The sequence below is a fragment of the Myxocyprinus asiaticus genome, chromosome 1 (genome assembly GCF_019703515.2).
Source record: "Myxocyprinus asiaticus isolate MX2 ecotype Aquarium Trade chromosome 1, UBuf_Myxa_2, whole genome shotgun sequence".
NCBI classification, from domain to species: Eukaryota; Metazoa; Chordata; class Actinopteri; order Cypriniformes; family Catostomidae; genus Myxocyprinus; species Myxocyprinus asiaticus.
This window is the reverse complement of record NC_059344.1, coordinates 36,704,817-36,726,673: the sequence shown is the minus strand read 5'-3', so window position 1 is coordinate 36,726,673 and position 21,857 is coordinate 36,704,817. Positions and strand designations below refer to the sequence as shown.

Genomic DNA, 21,857 nt, shown 5'->3' with positions numbered 1-21,857 from the left:
AGCATTTGTAGCATAATGTTGAATACAAAAAAAATAAAAAATAAAAAATAAAAAATAAAAAATATATATTTCGACTCGTTCCTCCGTTTCTTTAAAAAAGCACAAATCTGGGTTATAGTGAGGCACTTGCAATGGAAGAGAATGGGGGCCAATTTTTGGACATTAAAATACTTTTTCAAAAGTATTGCCATAAGACATAAAGGATATGCATGTTAACATGATTTTAGTGTGATAAAATCACTTACAAACCTTTTCTGTGTAAAGTTATAGCCAATTTTACAACTTTATGTCATCAAAAAACCTTAAAATGACTGTAAAAATTATGATTTAATCAACTTTACAGCTCAAATAATACATGTTTTAATAGAAAAATTCATGCAAGTGCTTTTAAAAATTATAAGCTTCACATTTCTGTGTTTAAACCCTCCAAAAATGGGCCACATTCACTTCCACTGTAAGTGCCTCATTGTAACCCAGATTTCTGCTTTTTTTTTTTTTTTTTTTTTTAAAGAAAAGGAGGGGCAAGTCAAAATTAATTTTTGTGGTAATCAACATTATGCCACAAATGCTGTCGATTGAGCTTAACTTGTATTGAACCCAGAACATTTCTTTAAACCTCCAGTGGAAATTTACATTAGTAGAAACTGCAACTAATTTTGGCTTTGGTATGAATTCAGAACAATATGTATATGGTGACTTATCCTCATCAGCAATATAACATAAAATCAACCTTAACACAAGTATAAGAGGTGAAAGGACCTACTTTTACCTCTAAAAGCCTTTGCCTTCTCACCAAGGGTCACTTTTCTCAAGGCTGGACTTAACTGACTCGGTTTATTTCACAGGCTGAAAAAAAAACAAAAAACATTTAGATGTGGAGGCAGTAGCAGTAGCCAATAGGTGATTGCATGGGGGGGGGGGGGGTTAACTCATGCTCATGTTAACCTTTGAGCCTGGTAAATTTAGTGATGTAACTCAATTTAAGGACATTGAAGCATGTTGCTGCAAGAATATTAAGGCATTCAGGGTTAGTCTGATACAACACTACTGAGTTGCACTTTCCTGATAAAGACAACCAGCGGTAAGGTACTTACCATTAAGATCTCATACACACACCGTTCCTGAAGAAACGTCTTTGACATAGCCTGACTGCTTTTGTTGTTTTTAGGATACCGTATGGGTTACACTTGCATTTAATACTTCAGTCATACTTGAAAATTATTTTAAAGATGTTAACAGTGTGTCATATTTCATGTTTCTTCATGTTCATGTGATGATCATATATAATACCCCACAGGAACTGCTGACAAAATGAGGAACTCTTCATCCTCCCTAGAAAAAAAGAATGTGAAAGGAGTTTCTTTTGTAAGTGAGATATCCCCTGCTTATTTTACTTTCCTTCTGTCAAAACATTTGTCTTACGGACTTCCTGTGAGATACATATTTTAATCTCATCTTCCTATTCACTCTTTCAGTCTTTCTTCCATCACCTCATTTGACAGTTTTTCTTCTGTATCCATTTTTGTGTTGCTTTCATAATATGATATCCCTCTCTCTCTCTCTCTCTCTCTCTCTCTCTGCACACACACACACACACACACACACACACACACACACACACACACACACACACACAGAGGCAAAGAAAAGAGAGTGAAATGTGGACAGCAGCATCATCTGGAACCATGAGTGCATTTCCTGAAGGACCTCCGGTTCTAGATTACAGGGAGCCAGAACCCCCTCCTAAGACGCACAAGTACCAGGCCAGCTTGAAAACTCTCATCCCATTCCGTTTAGGCTCACAGTAAGGAATTAACAATTTCTTTCTCTCGCCATATTATAAGTAGATTACTTTAGGTCAAGTCAAATCATTTTTATTTGAGTAGCACTTTAAAAATACACATTGTTTCAAAGCAGCTTTACAGAAAGTCATGCATTTAATGGGTCGTATTACATTTTTATGAAAGTTATTTGTTTTGATTTGATTTCGTAGAAGTAGATCTGGCGCTACTTTACCCACTCACAAGGTGCATGGATAGAAACAATAGGAATGGCACAAAGGAATCCAGCAACACTTGCAGTGAAAACCTTTATTAGACTTAAAATTAATAACATTAACCAACACGTTCTGGCACGTAGGCCTTCATCAGGGTACACCAGAACCACGATGAAGGCCTATGTGCCGAAATGCATCAGTTAATGTTATTCATTTTAAGTCTAATAAAGGTTTTCACTGCAAGTGTTGCTGGATTCCTCTGTGCCATTTTGATTTGATTTCATCTTAGAAAAAACAAACAAAAAAGTTCTCATAATTGCTAATAATCAAAATTTTTTCTCTGTGATGCTTTTTTGAATTCATAATGTAATGTCAAATGTGCATTTTCTTACTTGGTACAGCTCACACCCAGTTGATGATGCTGGTTTCTTCTCCTTCACATCATTTGCATGGATGACACCCATGATGTGGAGGGTCTTTAAGAATCAGTTAGATGAGAACTCTCTTTCTATCTCCCCTCATGATGGGGCTCACGTCAATGGAGATAGGTATAAATCTCATCAATTAGGGATATGTTTAATTATTTCTCCATTTAAATCTTACAGTAGCTTAGTTCGGGATGTCTTGGCAGAAAGAGTAGCTGCAGTGTAGGCAACTTAACTACACTGTAATAAGTGGTAACCTACAATTGTTACCTGAAGGGGCTATTTCTACCTGATCTAACCCTTAAAATTACTGTTGATGATGTGTTCAGATTGATTTAGAGATGTTAAATAATATTTTTGACTTGAATAAAACCAGCTAATTTAGATGATACTACATTAAGCAAATTTTTAGTTTATTTTTTTTTTTTTCTTAAGTGTACTTCCCATTTGTTGAGGTCTCTTAAATATCTTTCAAATGAAAAGAAAAGTGATTTCTGTTGTGTTGTTCAGGTTTCAGAGACTATGGGAAGAGGAGGTTGCCTGCGTGGGCCTAGAGAAGGCATCGCTTGCTGCCGTGGTGATGCGTTTTCAGAAGACAAGATTAATAGTGTCATTTTTGGCCTCGCTCATATTTGCTTTTGCTGTATTTGTTGGTCCGGTATGTTCCATGTCTTAGCACTACACACAGTCATTCAGATACATGTAAATAATCATAAAGCATATTGTTAGAGATAGTTTACTCAAAAATGAAAATTATGTAATCAGTTACTCACTCTATTGTTGTTCCAAATACGTAAAACTTTCTGTCTTCCATGGAACTCAAAAGAAGATGAAGGGCAGAATGACAGTCTCATTGCAACTATTCCTGTAGTGTTTATCATAAAAATGTTTAATGTTTTATTATCTGTGTTGCCCAAAGCATCATTTCCTATAATGGTGTATGTTGTTCAATTATTTTCTGGTAATCTTCACATCATGGATCTGTTGTTTGAATGCTAAGTTTATATTTAAGATGTGTCTTCCAGTCTATTCTAGTGTATGAAATCCTAAACTACGTAGAGAAGCCGGAGACATCCACACTGTTGCGTGGTGTGGGTCTGTGTGTGGCCCTGTTCATCTCAGAGTTCAGCAAGGCATTTTTTGCATCACTCCTGTGGGCTGTGAATTTACGCACTGCTGTCAGAGTAAAGGGAGCTTTCTCCATGCTTGCTTTCAAGACAATCATCTCTCTCAGGACACTTACCAGCATCAGTGTAGGAGAGGTAGCCTCTTGATTGATTGAACTATAGAATCTATTAACTAATTGAAAGGGAATTAGTATTTATTTACATTTGTTCAGTAATCACTCAGTTACTTAACCACATAAACATATGATCTATTTAAATATGTAAAAGACCTCTGATACTGGTTGTCATGAACAGTTGTTTTCAGAATTTGTATGTTTTGTTTCTCTCTGGTGTAGACGATAAACGTGTTGACGAGTGATGGGTATCGATTGTTTGAGGCGGTCTTGTATGGAACATTTCTGCTCTGCGTTCCTATGCTGCTGCTCATATGTATCATATATGCCTGGATTATTCTGGGGTACACAGCGCTTATTGGAATTGCAGTCTACCTGGTCTTCTTACCTATACAGGTGTGCTGGTCTCTTCTGACTACTGTTGATATGAAGTTCTCCTAATAATGTTTTGTTAGATGTTGCCTGATACAGTATTATGAAACACATATTCCCTGTTTGTCTGTATGTGTGTGTTGCAAAGTTATTATCATAGACTAAAACTAAAACTAAATGTAAAAAAAATCATTTTCGTAAACTGAAATAAAAATAAAAATCAACATAATTGGAAAAACTTAAATTAAAATAATTTTCACGGCTCTGCAAAAAAAAAAAAAAAAAAAAAAAAAAAAAAAAAAAATTGTAAAAAATATTTAGTTTTTGTTTTTGTTGGGATAGGATTTTAAACCATTAAACCCGCTATTAGGTTAACATGAAGATGCCACTAGGCGGCGATAGCACTAGCAGATGGTCATTGCCCTCATGACATCAGTATAGACAGAACGGGAGGGAATCACTGCAGTACATCACGGAGAGAAGCAAAGAAGGTAGAAAACTAGGGTGACCAGCAGTCAGGCCCGGATTTACGAGATGTGTACCGGTGTCCCTTCAAAAAAAAAAAAAAAAAAAAAAAAAACTGTAATAACCTCCGAAGGACGCATCCTTCTACACGAGACAGCATTTCATTCTATCAATCTGCAGCAATTCAGTCCGCTCACAATCTGGTTACCATGACAACGACTCACGCGTTTGCCGCTCTCTGCTGCTCTCTGTCATCATCCAGTGCAAATTAGAAATGCTCAAATGAAAATGCATGTTCAACAAGCTGAACGAAGCCGATCTATTTCTTTGCACAACACGTGAAAATGAAATTGAAATGTTTTGCTGTCACTGTAAATGTTCACTTTCCCAAGGCCACAGTGTTAAATAAGAGATTGCAGGTCATAGTCATACAGCTGTATTTAATAAAAAAATAAATAAAAATAATTTAAAAAAAAATAGTACAAGCACTTAAATGTGGAATTGTATTTTAACTTTTAAGTTCCAATGTTGCAAATTTTGTGTAAAATGTGTAGCTGACAAGAAATTTCAAGCACTGACAAGTCATATCATTATTACACATGCAATATTACATGTGGATAGAATAGGCTATATGGAATTAGTACATTTTACAAATATGTAAAATGTGGTTAAAATAATATATAAAACAATATATAATAAAATAAAATAACATTTCACATAATAAAAGATGTCATATTGAATTTAGCTACATATTTTAACACAATGTATATATATATATATATATATAAATATGCATGTATCGCAAACCCCCAGGTGTGCCAGTTTGAAAATCTGGTCACCCTATAGAAAACACACCAGCCGTGTCTGGGACTTTAATTATGACACATTTGAACATTTATTAAAGTTCGGTAAAAAAGAAGCATTCTTAAATTGGAATTATGCGTTTTCTTCAACTGTAATATCAGTAATGAAATTCAGTTTGTCTTATTAAAATGAAGATTTTTAATATTTTAAGTATTATTTACAAACTGTACATTTGGGTGTCCAGCTATATGATCCACGTTGCATAAATGCCTGTTTTCCCCATTCTATATGTATCACTTGACATAAAAACTAAAATAAAAACTAAATGTAATGAAAACTAAACTATAAAATATTTAAAAACTAAACTAAAACTAACAAAGAACTAACAAATAAAACGAAAACTAAACTAAATTGGAGCAAAAAATGTAAAAAAAATAAAAAATGAAAACTAAATTAAAAATGTAAAACTATTATTAACTTGTTGTGTTGTGCTGTAGTTCTCAGTTGCTAGATTGATTGGTGCATTTAGACGGCGAGCCGTATCTGTGACAGACAAACGTGTTCGCACAATGAATGAGGTTCTGACCTGCATCAAGCTCATCAAGATGTACGCGTGGGAGGAATCCTTTGAGAAAGCAATCACAGGTTGCCTGTTGTCTGACTGTCTGTCTATCTATCTATCTATCTATCTATCTATCTGTCTGTCTGTCTTTTTGACTGTGTGTCTGTCTTTCTGCCTGTCTCTCTGGCTGTGTGTCTGTCAATCTGGCTGGCTGTCTTTCTGTCCGTCTGTCTGTCTGTTTGTCTGTCTAATATTGGATAACATCTCTCTTGTTCTTTCCTTGTGTTCTTTGGCTCTAGATATCAGGAAAAATGAAAAGTCGTTGTTACAGAAGGCAGGTTATGTTCAGAGTTTAAACTGTTCCTTAACAACGATAGTTCCCACACTAGCAACCATCCTCACCTTCATTGTGCACACAGCACTGAAACTGCCTCTTGAACCTTCTACGGTGAGTGCAATATACAAAGCAACACAATTACACTTATTGTGCTAAATAAATACATGCAAATGTAAATATGAATATTTTAAATGTGATTACTCACAGTATTTATACACTTATTGAAAATAATCTGAAAACTCTTAGTTCTATCACTGTTAATGCTTGTCCCCATTAGCAAATTCCTGATGTCATGTTAACCAGCAAAGAGCTCAGTGGTTCACTTGAAAATATTGTAGATACGAGAGATTTCTCTGACCAACCTATTGTCTACCCACAGGCCTACACTATCATAGCTGTTTTTAACTGCATGAGGATGTCTATGGGTTTGTTGCCGTTCTCGGTTAAAGCTGTGGCTGAGGCTAAAGTGGCTCTTGCTAGACTGAAGGTTGGACACACTCTTTCACATGTTTCTCTTTGTTTGTCGAAAACATTGACTATTGTCTCTCAATAATACCTAAACCAAGGACAAAAAGCTTCCTCTTTTTCCTCCTTTTCCTCATAAATGTATACCTATTGGCCCCATTATCTGCTGTAATCAGGGGATACTTTAGGGTATAATAAAGATAATGTAAACATTGTTTTATACGAATGACCTACAAAGATAAGTGTGTGGTGTTATGGCCAGGTCATTCACGACCACAACATACTAAAAAGGGGTGTCAAACACAAAAGAAAAATATTTTCAGAAAAATTCATAGTATTTTACTCATAACAAAGTTGATAATCTGATACGCTCTGTCAGTCACTCAGCTTTTTCTTTTAAGTAACTATTTTCCCAATTGCCTCAATAACTCAATGGTATCTCATGTTATGCTTGTGTCCCTATAGAAACTTCTGTTGGTACAGAACCCAGACAGTTATCTTACCCAGAATAAGAATATGGATTCAGTGCTAGTCATGGAAAAAGCCTCATTTGCCTGGAGCCAAGATGACTCTCGAAGCACCACACACACATCCGAGACCAAACCAGCACTCAGAGACATCAGCTTCACTCTTCCAAAGGTGTGTGTGCATACATTTGACTGGAAATCTTTACTTAATGTGTTATAAACATGTTAAAATGTGGGCCAATGCAACAGTCCTGTAGTTTATTAACTTTTAGCACTTCAGTGTGTACTGTCACTGAAACATTGACTGACTCTTTCTTCATTTATAGGGAAGTCTGCTTGGGGTGTGTGGTAATGTTGGAAGTGGAAAAACTTCTCTGATATCAAGTATTCTAGAGCAGGTGCAGTGCCTCTGTCTTGTGTGTGTATGTGTGCTCAAGTGTGTTTAAAGATCAATGATCACATCATAAATATCTCCGTACATACAGCTCCACACATGATGTGATGAGGTGGGACTGACACAGTGTAATGGTCTATTCCTGCAGATGCACCTTATGAGTGGGTCTGTGTCAGCTAATGGAACACTGGCGTATGTTTCCCAGCAAGCCTGGATATTCCACGGAACTGTAAGGGACAACATCTTAATGGGAGAACCATTTGATCAAACCAGGTACAACAAACACATACAAATATACAGAAAGAGAAGACACAGAAGATTAAACTGGCCAAAGAATGAGGCCAACAGTTAGAATCAGAATAGAATACATCATAGAATTTCTTCCCAAATTACCTTAAATACTCCCATCTCGAGGCTCATATTGAAACACATTCACAAGCACATTTGGGACAAAAATTGTATGCTCTCCAAATGACAACATTCAGCTTGAAATAACAACATTGCAGGTATTAATTTAGCTATTAATTCATGACAGTGCAATCACCCTCCTAAAGTTTTTAGTTTGAGTTGCCATTGGCTCCTAAATTACACTAGTAGCAACAGAAGTCTGTGTGGGGCAGATTTTAACAAAGTTTTACTTTCCAAACTCTCAGTCTATTCATAGGCTACTCTCACACTACCCAACTCAACTCTTAGTAATACCGACCGTTTTCGCCTTCAATTTAGAAATTGTGTACCTTGCACAAATCTAATCAGGTCCCACAGGATTCAGACGTCTATAGCCATACTCACACTGTAATTGTCTTCTGTACTTCAGAAGGTCATATCTATAAGAAACAATTTATAGGATGTAGTTTAGAGCATGGATATTACACCATTGTAACACAAGTAGTGTACCAGACCTGATCTTGTGCCAAGAAGAACTGCTTTATGGTCATTTTTTTATTGTATGTGATTGCTTTTATGAGAACATTTGTGGCTCTGTTCACAGTCTCAGCTGCTTTAGTGGATGTAAAATACTTTTTCAACATTAATTATTTTCTGAGATAAATGGTTGCATCCTAAAATGTGCATTATCTGTGCTTGTTGTGTCTTAGATATGACAGAGTTATTCATGCCTGCTCCCTAAAACCTGACCTGGCTATCCTTCCTTATGGAGATCAGACAGAGGTTTGTTTCCACATTTTGACCCACTTACAATACTCTGATTATATTGTAAACTTGGTGGTTTTAAAATTGGACCATGAAATGTTTAGCTACAATAGCCTACTAAGGAATACATTTATGTAATATATGGGGACAGTATTTCTTATATGTGTTTTTTCTGTGTTTGTAGATTGGAGAGCGAGGTATTAACCTTTCTGGTGGTCAGAAGCAGAGGGTTAGTTTAGCCAGGGCAGTGTATTCCAACAGAGACATCCTCCTATTGGATGATCCTCTTTCTGCTGTCGATGCCCACGTTGGGAAGCACATATTTGAAGAATGCATCAAGAAAGAGCTGAAGGGCAAATCAGTCATTCTGGTTACTCATCAGTTGCAGGTTATTAACGTTACTTCATTATGTCCTGTTTATTGTATCTGTACAATTTATATTGTATAGAATCAAATGCTGTTTGTACTCGAGGAGCCTCTCAAATTTGAGCCAAATATCCTCAAGGCACCAGAAGCTGAAAGCTCCAGATAGATTTCAGAGAGAAATTTCTTTTTAGTAATGAGATTTTTCAATCCAACTAAGGTGCTGCTGTATGATGTCGTGCATGGAACTGCATGTCAAAAGTTTAATGAGAATGAACAGTAATAATCGAACGGTATGGCCATACAGTAACACATTTAAAGGGATAGTTCATCTGATTAGTTCAAATTATTGTCATCATTTACCCACCCTCATGTTGTTCCAAACCTATATGATGTGTAAGGCAGAATGTTTGCGACTGACAGCTTCAGTTACCATTATCTTTTATTGCATCTTTTTTCATACAATGAAGGTAAATGGTGACTGAGGCTGTCTGTCCTTAACATTCTGCCTAAAGTTTTCATTTTGTATTCCACGAAAGAAAGGCATATGGGCTTAGAACAACATGAGGGTGAGAAAATGACAGAATTTTCATTTTTGGGTGAGCTATCCCTTTAATGTATAACCTTCTCAGATAGGAGAAAGGGTTGTCTAAGCCTGCCTCACTGTGGTTGGTTGTAATGGAAGAGCAAATGCTCTTTCACATGTATTCACAAAAACGGACTCACACGGCATTAATTGTTTCAGTCAGTGTGACTCAGCAAAGCTGCCTTTATAGCATCTTTTAATGTGTGACTCTCAATAAAGATCTTAAAGTTATAGTTTTTCACCAATGATTTCCTCTTTTGTATGCTCATGTCACTTGATTCCCTTGGCTCCTCTCTGTTTGCAGTATTTGGAGTTTTGTGACAAGGTGTTGCTGTTGGAGAATGGGGAGGTACAGGAGGCAGGCACTCACAGTGATTTGATGACAGCTAAAGGCCGCTACGCTCAGCTCATTAACAACATTCAACTGGAACAGAACAATGTAACCACTTTTACATAATCCTTTAGATTAGTTTAAGGGTTAGATAAAAATCAAACCATTGTTTAAGTTAATAATGTAACAGATCGCGACTTGTTCGGGAAAGGAGGAAGCAGGAACCGGATAACAATCAACAGACTTTTAATAAAACACTGACGAAGACATAACATAAAAGCACACGCACACGAACACTGCTGCATGTCTCTTTCTCTCTCTCTCTCTCTCTCTCTCTCTCTCTCTCTCTCTCTCTCTCTCTCTCTCTCTGGCATCCCTGGCTCCTTCATTTATCTCTCTTCCTCTGATTGGATAACTCAGCGCCGGGCGTGCATCCTCTCGGCCCGGCCACACCCTCCTCCTCATCACATACCCCCACTGCCCGATTCAGGCCAGGGAAACATCTGGTCTGACTTACTCACCCCCGCCCCCCCCTTCCTGGAGGGTAGGAGTTGCCCCTTCAGGCATTCCATCACCGGCTGGTCTTCCCCACCTCCTGGGTACCTGGGTAGGACGAGGGGAAGGGAGGGGAGAGAGAAAGAGAGTGAGAGAGAGAAAGGGAGAGAGAGAGAAAAGAAAAGGAAAAAAAAAATCTCTGGTTCCCGACCACGCCTCCATTCAGTCCTCAACCAGCTGTCCAACGATCCTCCGCGACGCCAGGCGATGGCACTGGTTTCTGATTCCTGGTGGCTGACAATGGCTCCTCCATCCCCTGGCGGACGGCAGCGGTTCCTCCACCTCATGGCGGACGGCAACAGGCTCTCCGTCCCCTGGCAGTGGCAACTGCTCCTGGCAGATAGCAGCGGTTTCTCAGCTTCCTGGCAGATGGCAGCAGTTCCTCCGCTTCCTGGCTGACGGCAGTAATGTCCTCTGGCAGATGGTAACAGCTCTTGCGCCTCTTTCCGGACGGCAGCGGCTCCTCCTTCTCCTGGCAGACCGCTCCAGTACCATCGAACCAATCCTCTCTGACGGCGTGTCTTCCTCCAGTCCTGGGTTTCGGCACCAGTGTAACGGATCTCTACTTGTTTGGGAAAGGAGGAAGCAGGAACCGGATAACAATCAACAGACTTTCAATAAAACACAACATAAAACTGCTTTTCAGCATAACCAAAACATTAACACACACGTTTAGCGGCTGTGTGCACCTCTCTCTCTCTCTCTGGTGTCCCCAGCTCCTCCTTTTATCTCTCTCCCACTAATTAGGCAACTCAGCGCCAGGCATGCATCCTCTCAGCCCGGGCACGCCCTCCTCCTTGTCACAAATAATTAAAAGAATACAACTTATTTCACTCTGTTGACATGTATTGGATTCCAAGATTATGCAAAAACAAACATGAGCAGATAACAGAGAACAGAATATGTTGTGTCTCTCATTATTTACTCACCCTCATGCCATCCCAGATGTGTATGACTTTTTTCTTTTGCTGAAAGATTTCTTTTGAAACAAAGATTTTTAGAAGAGTATTTCAGCTCCGTAGGTCCTCACAATGCAAGTGAATGGGTTCCATTTTAAAGCTCCCAAACCACAAAAAGGCAGCATAAAAGTAATCCACAAGACACCAGTGGTTAAATCCATGTCTTCAGAAATGATATAATAAGTGTGGGTGACAAACGGATCAATATTTAAGTCCTTTTTTTCTATCAATCTCCACTTTCACTTTCACATTCTTCTTTTGTTTTTTGCAATCCACATTATTCGGGCATATCACTACCCACTGGGCAGGGAGGGGTATTTGTAGTGAAAAAGGACTTAAATATTGATCTATTTCTCACCCACACTTATCACATTGCTTCAAAAAATATGCATTTAACAACTGGAGTCTTATTGATTACTTTTATGCTGCTTTATGTGCATTTTAGAGCTTCAAAGCTTTGATCACCATTCACTTGCATTGTGTGGTCCTACAGAGCTGAAATATAATTCTTTGTTTGTGTTCAGCAGAAGAAAGGATGTCATACACATCTGGGATGGCATGAAGGTGAGTAAATTATGAGAGAATTTTCATTTTTGGGTGAACTATCCCTTTAAATTTCATTTATGTATATATAGGAAAACCCAGAGGGCAATGCCACAATGCAGAGTGAACTCAGTGACTCTAAACAGACCAATCCAGATGATCCCAAAGTCAACGGAATCGATAACCCAGGTTAGAGGTTACATTTTATTAACAAGGTCCTGGTTGTTTATTATTGTCGGTCTCATTCAAATTTTTCACCTCAAAGTCACTGGAGAATCTAAATTGTATTCTTTCTGTAACTCTATAGGAGAGCAATAACAAAAAACTTGATCATGATTAACAAGGTTCAAATAAAAAATAATAACTAGTTATGGGAATTGATGGGGATACTGTAATACAATAGGAACAGTTTCTTGACACAATGCATTTTGTTCTAAATAACAAGAAATATCATAGTTTTGCAATGCAAAAATAATTATTAATATAATTAAATAGTGATAATAATCACTAATAATGGTAATAATTAAATTATCGATACTTGGTGTCTGTCACGCCCCTCTTCGGTCTCCACTACTCAAGCCATCAACCTCTAGTTCACCCGCACTCTAATCAGCCACACCTGTTCCCAATCACCTCATCAAGGACTCTATATAAACTCCCTCATTCTGCGTCTCCTCTCAGACCACTATCCCTTAAAGCGAGGGTGTGCAATCTTTTCCAGAAACATTTTTTGTTATACTGGTTGAAAGTCTCTTCACATCCTGATAGCAATCAATAATTTGGTCTAAATGTAAAAAAAAAAATAATAATATATATATATATATATATATATATATATATATATATATATATATATATATATATATATTCTGTGGAAGGGGCAGGACTAAAAAATGATTGACCAATCATTGCATTCGGTCTGAATGTAATGATAGTATGTCCTTCCTGTCTGTCAATCTATATTTGCATACCGCCGCGCAACTTGTTCGCATAGACAATCACACGTCATCAGCGCGGGTGCCTTGACGCTGTGCAGAGAGAGCGCAAGAATGGAAGGCGAACCGCAGCTACCTTATGTTCCTCCTGAACCACCAGTAAAAACAAGAAAAGAAAGACCTTGTTAGAAACTTCTACAACGCTTAGACTCTGCTCTGTGTGTGTGTGTGTGTGTTCATGTGTGAGAGGAGGCGTGGCTTTGGAGACACCTCTGAAGCGAGGGCGGGCTCTATGCTTTCAAAGCTAGCTTGCTAACTGCTAGCCTCTCTGGATTACACACCCTAGCATTAATGCACTGCAAATATCCCTTATATGTGTAATAGTTGTTCTTATTCTTCTTGTTTAGCCTTGTTATTCTTCTTTGTTTTACCTTTAATAGTGCTGTTTTGTTTTTTTTTTGTTTTTTTTGTAGTTTTGTATATTGTTTGTCATTAAACGCACTGCACTTGGGTTCACTCTTGACTTCTGTCTTCATCCTCCTTTCATCCAAAGCATGACAGTGTCAGTGTATTGATTCAACAGCAAAAAGAAACCATGCTACTACTATATTATACTTTCTCCTCAACCTCTACTACCACATGTTTTTAGATGTAATTAACATGTATTTATAAGCAAGTGAACCTCTGATTTGTGAACATTGCTATAAATCTGCTAAGACATTAAAGTAATGTACTGTCTCAGTGTCCAGTGTAGGATGGACTTTGGACAAAGACAATGAATTAATTGCCAACTAAAACCTATATCAGCCAAATAACAAAGGATACTGCATCTACGTGCATTTTCTTAGTTATGCAGGATGGACATGGAAGACTTTGTCATTAATCATACAGTTCATACAAAATCATCTTGTTTAAACAGTGGCCCATAACATTTACTTGGTTTACTCATTTAAACTATGACTTGTTCTACACATAAATAACTAATATTGACATTGTATTCATGTTGTTTAGCCAGAAGGGTACTGGCCCCCAAAGTGAGCCTAATTCTCCCAAGGTTATTTTTTCTCCATCTCCAAAGTCAGTTTTGGTTTGCTTATTGGGGGTCTAAATACAAATATTATTTACTTATTAAGGCACAATCTACAATCACATTTTTATCAAATCGCACAATGATGACTAAGACATTACAGCTTTATTTTCTGTTATAGCATAATTTCCTGTACAGCTGCTTTGAAACGACATCTGTTGTGAAAAGCACTACACAAATAAAAATGACTTGACTTTCTCTTTCTAGCTTTTGATATGTCTGATGAGAAACAGAAAACAAATGACTTATCCAAAGACTCTATAGAAGCAAAAGGTAATGTAAATGAATGAACAAATTCTTCATAATATAATTAATTATAAAGTAATAATTAATATAATATAATTTCCATAATTTGCATAAAGAGGTTTAAATTTGACTGTGCATTTGTGTGTTTCAGGGAGGAAGAATCAATTAGTTTCTCGAGAAGTGTCCCTTGAAGGTTCAGTTACATGGAGAACTTACCATCAGTACTGCAAAGCTGCCGGAGGTCGCCCCCGCCATCTTTTTCCCTCTCTCTCCATCTCTTTCTGTATAATATAACTGCCATAACACCATTTCTCTTTCTCTCCATCTCTGTAGGATATTTACTATTGTTAGTTGTTGTGCTGCTCTTCACTCTTCTTGTGGGGTGCACTGCTTTCAGCAACTGGTGGCTCAGTTACTGGCTAGACCAGGGATCAGGGGTAAATACACAAACACCCATCTAATCATCTGACTCATCAAGACCCTACCATCTTTTAAATTCATTTATTGATAATAAAAGCTTGCATTTGCCTCATCAAACTAATTTAAACAACTGTTTTCCCTCTCTGTCTTCTTTTAGCTGTTGAACAGTTCTGATCCAACATCAAACAATGGTAATATCTCAGAGAATCCAGACCTGGCATTCTATCAAATGATTTATGGCATTATTATTGTTGCCATGATATTACTGAGTGTTACCAAGGGCTACTTTTTCACTAAAGTCACTCTTCACGCCTCTTCCAAACTCCATGACACTATGTTCAAACGGGTAAAAAACATTACATATTCATTTGGAAAACCTGAATTGTTGGATCATAACATGTGATCCAAACTCCTTTATATAATGTGAGTGATTAATGGTTAATATTGGAGAGTATGTTTAGTTAATGGAATGTCAGAATTGTGCTAATATTTGTTCAGTAAAATGAGAACAGTGAGCGTTTAGGAACCATATGACTTTACTTTTCATCAGATCCTTGGCAGTCCAATGAGTTTTTTTGACACAACTCCAACCGGCCGTATGGTGAACCGCTTCAGTAAAGACCAAGATGAGGTTGATGCAGTTTTGCCATTTAAAATGGAGAGCTTCTTGCAGTTCTGTCTGGTCATCACTTTCACCCTTCTCACCGTCTGCATAGTATTCCCGTACCTCCTCATCGCAGTGGCAGTTCTCGCAGTCATCTTTTGCACAATCCTATAGTGAGACACAAACATTGCACCTCAACATGCACAAGATATTTGAATCCAGAATTAGAATAGAAACATCACAATTACAACCCTAACAATTAGCCAGTCACATATTATTTAGGGCTCTACTGTTTACTTCAGTGAGTGCCTTGCAAATAGACAAACTGCCAAACAAGATGAATGTTTGAATGTTCATGTCATGCTGTACAAACTGATTGTTGTGTGTTTTGTCTTTGCTCTAGTGTTTTCCAGAGGAGCATTCGACAGATGAAGAGGATGGAGAATGTGAGTCGCTCTCCCTGGATCTCTCTCACCACCTCCACCATACAGGGAATCAGCACCATCCATGCCTATGACAAAAGACAGCAGTACATACAACAGTAAGATGTTATGGACTAAATTTTGAACTCAGAAAGATATACAGGGAAAAGCAAAATGTACCTACCAAGCTGACCATGAAACATAATTAGAGACTCAAATTCATGAGACTCAAATCATGAATCATGTGCCAGAATGTCCACAGTAATTATTCAGATTCCTCATACCACATTCTTTCATTTTACATTACTTATATTTACATTTATTAATTTAGTAGACACTCAATATGGAGTAGAATAGTGTAGTATTTCCAAAACTAGACATTGCCTAGAAATTTAAATACATTTTAAAAGCTTGAAAATGTAAATGTTAAGCTAGCTATAAATAGACAGACAGACAGACAGACAGACAGACAGACAGATATACAATAGACAGAGACAGACAGACAGATAGATAGATAGATATACAATAGACAGACAGATAGACAGATAGACAGATAGATAGATAGATAGATTGATTGATTGATTCACCCTGCTTCCTGTATGTTGGCTCCACATTAGAGGAATGTGCCAAAAAAAGGAACGAAAAGAAAGCATTTGAAACTGACACAATAAAGTTATAACATTTGTTTGTGTTTCAAATAACAGGTTTAAGATGCTGAGTGACACCAACTCAAACCATTTCCTGTTGTTTAATTGTGGGACTCGCTGGCTCTCATTTTGGTTAGACTTCCTGTCGGCTACTGTTACTCTAATGGTGGCACTGTTCGTAGTGCTCAGCCCCAATGAGACCATAAACACTTCTCTGAAAGGCCTGGCCTTGTCTTACACCATACAGGTAACTCACAGCTAGACTCAAACTAAAGTCAGACATCACATGTCAAATTCAGCTGGACTTCTGAGAGCTTTTTCTGTGTTTATTTAGTTGACAGGAATGCTTCAGTTTGTGGTGAGATTATCCACTGAGGTGGAGGCAAAATTCACCAGTGTAGAGAGACTGCTGGAGTACACTACGGTAAGAGACAGACATATACTCGCAAACATGCATAAGGTTTACCTCAGGGGTATCATTTATTAATTTACAATTTAAGAAAATACCATGAAATTCAACACTGTGTTAAAGTTGGGCTTTGGATATTTTTATAATGAATATACTTAATTGTTACCACTACACGCTTGTATGCTTTAGAGTTGTGAATCAGAGGGTCCTCGGAGTGTCAAGGATGCTCACATTCCCGCTGGCTGGCCACAGGAGGGCACCATAACCTTTAAGAACTACAGTATGAGATATAGAGAGAACACACCCATAGTCCTCAATAAACTCAACATAAGTGTTCAGCCACAGGAAAAACTTGGCATCGTGGGACGCACTGGCTCTGGTGAGAGAGAACATATAAAATTATATCAAGGTTTTATGCTTATGATCTAATTTTAGGGGAAGATAGGGGAAGATGCCCTTGGGTAAGATGCCCCCACATCTGTTTTTTCTCTTGATCATAGATGCTACTAAATTTCATGTTGGATATTAAAAGGTTTTATGTTTATTTATTAATGGGTGATTTGTGGACACAGTAACACATTTAGATTTGTAAGGTTAAAAAATATAGTTTTGATTTCTAATTGAAAAGTTAAAGTTAGACCCTTGGGGTAAGATGCCCCCAGTGGGATGTTGTTACTGGTGTTTTTATTATTTAATTGAATGATTATTATAATTCATGGAGTCATTATTAAATACTTCCACAAATTATATGTACTTTTCATCATAAACATCTTTATTATTCATCAAATCCTATAGCTCAGTTGAGTGGAATCATCAGCAAATGTTTCCATTTATTTCCCCTAATAATTTGTTGGATGTTGCATCATGATCCTAAGCTATACTCATCTCTAAATATGTTACAATTTAGCTGTAAATGCACACTGTTCTTAAGGGGGGTATCTTCCCCCATATCTTAAAAAAATCTTCTTTCTTGTGTCACAGCACTGTTTGTTTGGCTTAAATTAACTAAGGATTCAGTTCAGAAATATAAAACCTATATTTCAGCTGCAATATGTAGTGAACATGGCTCTGTTTTCTCTAAAAATGTGGTTGACCTCATAAAAATAAAGTGACTGATGTACAACAAGATTAAAGCTGTATTATAAATTCTTATGCTATTCCAGAAATTTCTCTCACTCTTTCTCTTTCCCTGATTCAGGGAAGTCCTCTCTGGGTGTGGCATTGTTCCGCTTGGCAGAGCCAGCTGAGGGCACTATTTTGATAGATGATGTGGACATAAGCAAATTGGGGCTGAAAGATCTTCGCAGCCAACTCTCTGTCATACCACAGGATCCAGTACTCTTCATCGGCACTGTCAGGTGACCACCACACTTCCACACATTATACCATGATGACTGATTCAGAGAATTTACTGAATTCAGTTTTCTGTTCCTCTATTTTATTCTCACTATATTAAATCTGAAATGACTGCAATGGTCAATAACTGTGGATTCTGTATACAGCTTACAGTTGAAAGGTGATGTTAAAACATATTAATAAATTCAGAAGGCTAATCGGCTGCAGAATCGACACCTTAATTTGTATTATTCGTGTACAAATTGTAATCTTAACATTTTGTGGTCATGTTTTAGGAATAGTTTAGTAAACATGTGTTTGTTTGTGTGTTTGCTGGATATAGGTATAACCTGGACCCTTTTAACAACTACAAAGATGAGGAGCTGTGGCAAGCTTTGGAAAAAACCTACATGAAGGACACGGTAAAGACTTATTTTAGCCCTGTTTGCAACAATGGGTATGGTTTTGCTTGGCCTGGATTTGGGATGCTTCAGAGCTTCTCTAGAACTTGGGTCAGAGGGGTTTTGTTGTTACTCTGGAACATGGTAAAATAAAAAGACTAGTGAAATAATAATAGAATAATATAAAGGGGTCAAACCTTTTTGACCTGTGAAGTAAATGACGTACATTAAAGCCTATACAACTGAAGCTCTTGACCATTTACTTTATTTATTGGAAAATAAATAAGAAGGATTCATGAATTCAGGTATTAAATCCAGTCCTCTACACACCTCTCCTTCTCTCTGGTAGATTGCTATGCTGCCAGAGAAGTTGGACTCTCCAGTAGTGGAGAATGGAGAGAATTTCTCTGTTGGAGAGAGGCAGCTCATGTGCATGGCCAGAGCTCTGCTCCGCAATTCAAAAGTAAGAACACAATCACACATCCAGATTCACTAAGAATTCCCTCGAAAATATTCCCTGCTCAATAACTTTCTGTGTATGTGAATGAGTAGATCATTCTGTTGGATGAGGCGACAGCATCTATAGACTCAGAGACTGACAGCATGATCCAGCACACCATCAGAGATGCTTTCAAGCACTGCACCATGCTGACAATTGCCCACAGAATTAATACTGTATTAGAGAGTGACCGGATACTTGTTATGGACCAGGGCAAGGTAAGCACATATGCAGTCTGCTCATACTAAATGAGAAATTGAGACTTTTAAAAATGCACCAATGATACCATCTTATTTTATATATAAGATGACTAAATAGAACTGTTCAATAGAGTAACCATTGAGAACAGATTATACATCATCTAGTTGTAGATTATTTGAAAAACAGTACTTGAAGAGCAGTCAGTGTGTAGAAGCAATTATTCATGGCTCTGTGACTGACGTCTAGGATAAACTTCATGTCAGTAAGTGTGCACTATAATGCTGGTCAAGTAGCCAGGTCCACATTCTCTAAATGGCATTGGCATCTGCTGTGTTTAACTGGCCATTTAAGGCAAAGTGCTAAGCCAACCTTTATTGTGCAGAATATGTATAATACTGCATCAGTGACACTTTACAATAAGGTTGTATTATTAACATTAGTTAACACAATAGTTAACATGAACAAATAATGAACAATGGTATTTTACTGTAATAAATTAACATTAACCAAGATCAATAAATGCCTTATAAAAATGAATTGATTATTGTTAGTTCATGATATGTAATTAATGTAATAATGTCAACAAGTATAACCTTATTGTAAAGTGTTACCACTACATAACTGTAGAATACAAGTATTCGGTAGCAGTTTATAATAAGGCTACATTTGTTAACATAAGTAAATGCATTAGGTATCAGGAATTAACAATGAACAATATATTTGTTACAGTATTCATTAATCTTTGTTAATATTAGCTAATAAAAATACAGTTGCTCATTGTTAGTTCATTCATGTTAGTTCATAGTGCATTAACTAATGTTAACATACAACTTTTGATTTAAAAAATGTGTTTGGATATGTTGAAATTAACATTAACCATGACAAATAAATGCTGTAAAAGTATTTTTCATAATTAGTTCATGTTAACTAATGTTGTTAACTAATGTTAACAAATGGAACCTTACTTCAAACTGTTACCAAGTATTCATATAACTATTCAGCAAAAGGACTTTTTGGTGTGTTTTATAAAGTAAGAACTGTATATCTCTCAATCTCTCTCTCTTAACGCTTCCTCTCAGGCAGCTGAATTTGATCGGCCACAGGACCTGATGCAGAGGCCGAACTCTTTATTTGCATCACTACTAGCAGCGGCCAATCACGTAAACACGTAAAACAGACAAAGAGATGCTCACACACTAATATTGACCGACATGTTGTTGCAGAATTTGACATTTATTCAGGAAGTGGTTTAAAACTTCTATATGTACATGACTATAGACTTACAGAGTATGGATGTAAGAATAGCCCATTGCAACACTGCTTTTCAACAATGCATTTCCACACAGCACATTGTTTTGCACTTTTTAAGTTTCATCCGTACTTTACATTATTACGGTAATTTTTTAAGATTCAGAGGTCTCTGCACATTTCTGTTAAAGTTTTATGTCTATTGTGTTATCCTCATATTCTCTATCTCTATCTATGCAGCTCTACTTCTAGACACAAGCTTTAAATGTTCATTCAGTTATCTTATTTTCATCAGATGCATATATTTAAGATATTTATTTGATTTGTATATGTTAAATGAAAGATGGTGATGTTTAAGACAAATAAATACTCAAATTAAGCCTGTTGTCTGTCTTGGTTCTGCTATTGAATTTAAATAATTTTGTTTCTGAGAATGTTCTAGTTAGTTGTAGTGTGATTCTCACCTTGGACACTGGGTGTCTCTCTCCTCTAACAGCAGAACTTATTGGGCAGCAGTTGCATCAGTGGAGACACTAACTGATGAAATGTGTTGAAATTTCAGCATCAGCGAGCATCTCAGACTGATGAGGGAATGAGGGAATTATTTGAGCTCAGTGAAGAGACAGCATGAAAGACATTAATCTGATATCAGTGACTTTTTTTGTATTCTGTGTTCAATATTGCTCAGCACAGCATATGTAGTCTTCTCAAGCGCACATACACCACGTTCATTTTTAACAGACTGGGGCTTGTTTTCAGGACACTTTTATTTTTTTATTTTTTTATAGCAGTTATTTAATTGTATTTTGAGCAGTGCTTGTTCATTCTTAACAACTTTGACATGCCTTGTTTCTAAGAACTTATTTAGACCATATAACGCACACAATACACAGATATCGTAAGCTGAAGTCTTCTTTGTGATTGTTTGTACAGTCATCCTGATCTACTAGTCTGTCAAAAGGTGAAAAAATTAAGCAACCTCTTTACTTCCTGACACAGACTTTTTCCCCATAAAGATGCGATCATGTTTCATTACAGCATAAGTCATGATTTATTCTATAGTTGCAGATTTACTCACCTGTGAACAAATGTACTCTAAGAACATGGGAACATATACACAAACACATGGACTGCCATTCATTTCCAGTAGTTGTGTCAGTATTCTGAGTCATCAAATCAAATACACTTTGTTATAAGGCCAAATTCTTACTTCCCTTGAATCCAACCACATGAACGTTTTAACCTTTAACATTCAATTAAAACATTACTGATTGAATACTATTTCATGGTTTAAAAATTCAAGGTGACTATTTATGATAATGCACAGATTTACTCTGTGATTTGAACTTTGAGTTGTATCCACTAGGGTGCAGCGTTGTCTGACAAA

At 37.0% G+C, this 21,857-nt stretch overlaps 1 protein-coding gene across 1 annotated transcript; it reads left to right on the top strand.

Annotated features, from left to right (window-relative positions):
* Positions 1 to 1,017: 1,017 nt before the first annotated feature.
* On the top strand, positions 1,018 to 20,832 carry LOC127446411 (ATP-binding cassette sub-family C member 12-like). The gene is made up of 31 exons (XM_051707316.1): positions 1,018 to 1,081; positions 1,298 to 1,365; positions 1,638 to 1,804; positions 2,398 to 2,544; positions 2,932 to 3,079; positions 3,447 to 3,683; positions 3,884 to 4,057; positions 5,800 to 5,947; positions 6,164 to 6,312; positions 6,581 to 6,688; positions 7,132 to 7,305; positions 7,460 to 7,531; positions 7,676 to 7,800; positions 8,625 to 8,697; positions 8,864 to 9,067; positions 9,933 to 10,067; positions 12,109 to 12,205; positions 14,246 to 14,311; positions 14,436 to 14,525; positions 14,618 to 14,721; positions 14,862 to 15,050; positions 15,255 to 15,481; positions 15,712 to 15,849; positions 16,435 to 16,624; positions 16,712 to 16,801; positions 16,976 to 17,165; positions 17,985 to 18,144; positions 18,465 to 18,543; positions 18,872 to 18,985; positions 19,075 to 19,239; positions 20,302 to 20,832. Exons 2-31 carry the CDS (start codon positions 1,312 to 1,314, stop codon positions 20,392 to 20,394), a joined length of 4,107 nt encoding a protein of 1,368 aa, XP_051563276.1. The 5' UTR covers positions 1,018 to 1,081; positions 1,298 to 1,311; the 3' UTR covers positions 20,395 to 20,832.
* Positions 20,833 to 21,857: the final 1,025 nt, after the last annotated feature.